The sequence below is a fragment of the Procambarus clarkii genome, unplaced genomic scaffold (genome assembly GCF_040958095.1).
Source record: "Procambarus clarkii isolate CNS0578487 unplaced genomic scaffold, FALCON_Pclarkii_2.0 HiC_scaffold_400, whole genome shotgun sequence".
NCBI classification, from domain to species: domain Eukaryota; kingdom Metazoa; phylum Arthropoda; class Malacostraca; order Decapoda; family Cambaridae; genus Procambarus; species Procambarus clarkii.
This window is the reverse complement of record NW_027189433.1, coordinates 37783-43187: the sequence shown is the minus strand read 5'-3', so window position 1 is coordinate 43187 and position 5405 is coordinate 37783. Positions and strand designations below refer to the sequence as shown.

At 35.1% G+C, this 5405-nt stretch overlaps 1 protein-coding gene across 1 annotated transcript; it reads left to right on the top strand.

The window, feature by feature from the left end:
• Window positions 1-870: 870 nt before the first annotated feature.
• LOC138361454 (baculoviral IAP repeat-containing protein 7-B-like) lies at window positions 871-2265 on the top strand (the record flags this gene model as incomplete). The annotated part of the gene is made up of 3 exons (XM_069320785.1): window positions 871-1317; window positions 1445-1609; window positions 1721-2265. Coding segments are annotated over exons 1-3 (1077 nt in total), but the record flags the coding sequence as incomplete, so codon positions are not given.
• Window positions 2266-5405: the final 3140 nt, after the last annotated feature.

Here is a 5405-nt window from a genome sequence, read left to right as displayed (position 1 = left end):
GAGACGATTAATGGATGTATCTTCGTTTAATCCAGCGAGCATGTTTCTGTCTTTTGAGTTTTCTATAATTCCCTGAGCAATGTTATTACTTTCTATAGGTAATCCAATACCGTATTGAGTGGCTATAGCAACAATATACGGAAGATTTTCTCCTTTAGAGATATGAATTGTTCCTGGTACTGGACGATCTTCAGGGATACATCTCTTAAGACTGTACAAGGGTCGGCGAACATTATAAGCGTCAGCATGAGAATATTTCTTGGCTAAGTCTAGGGCCATTCCTCGGGGAACACAGGATATACAGTTCACTCCGTACACAATACAGGTTTCATTATTACAAAATGAATCGTCGGTTAAATAACCCTGACAAGTTGTCAGAACAGTATCCATGGTGAATTTTCTTCCTCATAAGGTAGTAGATACGATCCAGATAGTCGTAATAATATCCCTAATGTGAGGTCCGCGCTCTTATATTGGGGGAATGTAAAAGTTACCACTTATTTGAATATATTAATAAGGATTTTGTTACCCTAGAATAATATTATATATGACATTATAACTAATAGTATATTTCATTTTAGGATATAGATGCTTTAAGCATATATTTTTAATTAGATTAAATAAGAATTTACTACTAAATTATATATATATCTATCATTATGTACGGCAGCTACGAATAATGACGTAACAGTATACTTTTAGCGAGATTGCCAAAGTGATGTATTTTTCTAATAAGTCTAATAAATAATGAAAGTAGTTTACTAAGTATTTATATAAGAGCTTTATTTAATTATGAAACTTTAAGGATTTTTAAATAGAGAAGTATTTAGAGGAAATTACTGTCTATTATAAATGGGGAAACTGTTAAATATGTAGCGATGTACGATACTTATTTTAGGGATATATATACTTGCTTATCCTACTCTAATAGTTAGTGCTGCCCTCACACGATGGATCCTTTGTGTGCCAGGAAGTTTTACAGTATAGAAAGCCTTAAATGTGCAGGAGTTAGACTACAAACATTTGTGGATTGGCCCGTTAAGTGGTTAAACCCTATTGACTTAGTTGAAGATGGGTTCTATTACCTTCGCAATAGTGATTACTGTTTGTGTGCATTTTGTTATTGTATAGTAGGTGCATGGATTGTTGGTGATAGCCCCAGAAGACGTCATAAGATGATTAATCAAGACTGTGCCTTTATTAGAGGCAAGAGGAGTGACAATGTTTCTTTAGAGGTGTCTGAGATAGCTTTCAAATATGGACTGGAATTTGTTTCCCATAAAATAGAACTGGGAAATAAGAAAATAAGTGATAGTAGTAAGTATATATTCTTATGATGTATTCTTATACCAGTCTTATATACTCTGTACAAAACTTGCTTGCTTAAATAGATACTTCTTATTCTTCTAAAGAATAATTTACGTAACTACGTTATATTTTTTAGGTGGTGCTCCTCCTAAGGAAGATCTGGGATTGATAAAATTTAGGAAATCGCTGAATCCAGGATTGGTAACTTATAAATGTCGCCTAGATACATTTGATATGACGTGGCCTGGAAGCGTCAAGCAAACTTCTCATGAGCTGGCAGAAGCTGGTTTTTTTTACTGTGGTATGAAGTGTTTTAACTATTTTAAACTTAATAGAGTTATAAGTAAAGAAATAATGAATATTAGTTAAAAGATAGTAACGAGATGATGCTGGATTGTTTTATGGTTTTCAGGTATAAGTGACCACGTCTGCTGCTATCACTGCGCCTGTGGAATACGAAATTGGAGACCAGAAGATGATCCTTGGACGTTACATGCGAGATGTAGTCCAGAATGTGCTTACATTATTCTTGCAAGGGGCAAGGAATTTGTTAAGAATGCTAGATTGACAATACCATTACCTATAAAACCTATAGACAATGATTTAATTAATATCTTAATGGAGGGTATGGATAAGTTCAAACATCTGATTCATCAAAAATTAATACCTGTGGAGAGTATAAGATATGCTTTAAGTGAGTACCTTAAGGAATCCAGAGATTTATTACCTTATATTATACAAAGTAGATGTCTAGAAATCGTGTTGAGGTATATGCAAGAGGGAACAGATATTTATTTACGGGTACGGTACTTAATTTATGAAGCAGTCGATGATAAAGAGGAACAAGAAGTTAGGCCTGAAGATCTGGGATTGAAAACTTTACCGGAGACTTGTAATAGCACTGTTGAAAACAAGGACTGTACAGAACAATCTTGGGAAGAAGATATTTTATGCAGAGTTTGTATGGATAAAAATATAAATATTGTAATACTACCATGTAAACATATGGTGACGTGCTGTGGTTGTCTTTTAGCTCTGAAATGCTGTCCAATTTGTAGAGGAAATATTTTATATATAATAAATCCAATTGCTTCTTGAACACTTATGATTTCTTGAATAATTGCATAACTACTATGAATACCTGTATAACTACTAAGAACACTTGTATATGATTTTCTTGAACACTTGTATAACTACTAAGAACACTTGTATATGATTTTCTTGAACACTTGTATAACTACTAAGAATAACTGTATGCGTTAAATGTTGTAATAAACTTAATGTCTCTTCTAAATAAGATTTCTTTATCCTTAATAGAATAATTTGCTTATTACATTGGAGGACTGAAACAAGTACTTAATTATGAAACCGAATAATGACATGATGTAGTAAGTTTAACGGAAATATTGAATACAATGACTTGAAAAGTTTTCCTTTGACTAATGAAGGTGTATGTTTAATAAAACTGAGTTACGAAAACAATGCCTTAAGATGCTACTGTAAGTAATGACTTAGTGCACAGGCAAGTATCTTTAATTGTACGAAGATGTCTTAGAATGATTTATATTGACCTTATTTTGAAAATGGATAACTGCTAAATGCTCAGTAGTAACTTACTGTGAATTAGTAATGTTACTGTTGTTGTTGTTGTTGTTAATAACGATGATCTACTTACTTACTTACTAAAATGACAGAAACAACTAGTTTTGAGAATTAGTACAGAGATGATTAGAGAATATGTAGTGGACTGTAATGAACGGGTAAGAACATGTAGCGGAGGGATGGAGGAAAATTGTAAGAAAGGGTTGAAAGTTGGGATGTGTAAAGGATTGAGAGATTGTAAGGGATGGTATCAAGATGTGCGGAAAACATGCTACAACATGTAAAGTAGAAATAGCGTAGTGAGTTGGGCGGTGAACAAGCTAGGACTTGTAATGGATGGAAAGAGTCGGGTATATTTACATATGACTCATGTTTAAATAAGATAGAGGAGACAGTAATAGTTGTTTAAGTCTTGTATAAAATGGGAAAGAACTAGAGAATATGTAAGACTAAGTACAGATCTGAACTTACAGAGAATATGCTATGAACGGGGAAAGAACGCAAATTAACAGCTACATTTAAATTTATGAGACTTGGATGAGATGGAGGAAGGTGGGAGGGGGTGAAAGATAATTATACAGGTTGGGGTTATGTGTGTACTCGGATAAGAGTTAGGCTGGAGACGGACTTGATCGAATATATTTATGTCTGATGATCTAAGGCTAATGTCCAGATTAATTTTACTACGTTAGAAATAAGGTGATCTTAAATCTCAGGTGATTTAGTTGGAAAATAAAGAACTTGCACAAATGAACTAAGCTGGGGCACAAGAGTTGAAACTTGATAACTGAACTGGTTTTTATTTACTATGTCTAAAAATGTAGTTGGGTGATTTGGACTGAGAGTAATGAATTTACAAAAGTGAGCTTGGACAGAGGACAAGAGCTAGAGTTTTATAATTGTTTACTTCATGTTTACTATGTCTGAAATACAGAGGGTAAAAATTTCAGGGAAATTGATGGGTTATTTACAAAGATACGAAAGAGAACTAAGGTGGGGACGAGAGCTGGAGCTCAGTAACTGACTTGATCTTATTTACTAACTTTGAAGTATGTCTGCTTTTAAATTTCGGGAAATTGATGGGTTATTTACAAATATACGAGAGAGAACTAAGGCGGGGGGATGAGAGCTGGAGCTCGATAACTGATTTGATTTTATTTACTAACTTTGAAGTATGTCTGCTTTAAATTTCGGGAAAATTGGTCTGTTACTAACGATCTTAGTACAATGAACTAAGGTGGAGGACGAGAGCTGGAGCTCGATAACTGACTTGATTTTATTTACGGTGTCTGAAATACAGAGGGTAAAAAATTTCAGGGGAATTGATCTGTTACTAACGATCTTGTACAAATGAACTAAGGTGGGGGACGAGAGCTGGAGCTTGATAACTTACTTGATCTTATTTACGGTGCCTGAAATACAGAGGGTAAAAATTTCAGGGAAATTGGACTGTTACTAACGATTTTGTATAAACGAACTAAGGTGGGGGACGAGAGCTGGAGCTCGATAACTGTTTTGATCTTATTTACGGCGCCTGAAATATAGAGGGTAAAAATTTCAGGGAAATTGGACTGTTACTAACGATCTTGTATAAACGAACTAAGGTGGGGGACGAGAGCTGGAGCTCGATAACTGTTTTGATCTTATTTACGGTTCCTGAAATACAGAGGGTAAAAATTTCAGGGAAATTGGACTGTTACTAACGAAGATACGAGAGAGCTAAGGCGGAGGACAAGCGCTGGAGCTTGGTAACTAAATTACTGTATTGAACTACGTTTGAAATATGATTATTTTTAAATTTTAGAGGGATTGGAATGATAGTATTCATTATACGACAGGGGACTAAGGCGGGGGAACGTGAGCTAGAATATGCTTACTAACACGATTTATTTGTGTAAAACTGACTTGCTTAATGAAAAGGAGAAAACATACGATGTTGGAAAATAGCTGAACTGAATGAAAGGAGAGAGAGAGGAGGGACGGTCCAGATATTATGGAGAAGAAAAGATAAGATATGATAAGAGGAGACCTACACGAAGCGTCTGGCTGGCCGGGCCTAAGGTTAATAAAGGTGACGCGAGAGATTGCGAGGTAAGGGGGGGAGGGAGGGGGTGTGAGGTATGATACCTGAAAACCCTGACTTACACAGGTGATTTTCTAAATTTATATGAAAACTATGGCTTACATAGACGATATTTGTAAGTTGAAAACATGTAAAATATGTCCGTAGAGTTATCCTGGAAACCCTAAAGTGCTACACACGATATTTGAATTTCTCCCATAAGCCCTTAACAAACTTCTATGTCTCGGAAATTATTTTCATCATAAGAAATCCATACTTCTAAAATCTCGGAAATTACTCACTCATAAGAAATCCTTACTTCCAAATCTGTGACTCCCAAAATTCACCTGAAAACCCCGACATGCTACACACGAATTTCCAGAAAAAAAAAAAGTTACCTGTGGACTGTACAGTCCACAGGGGTCCTCTCGCC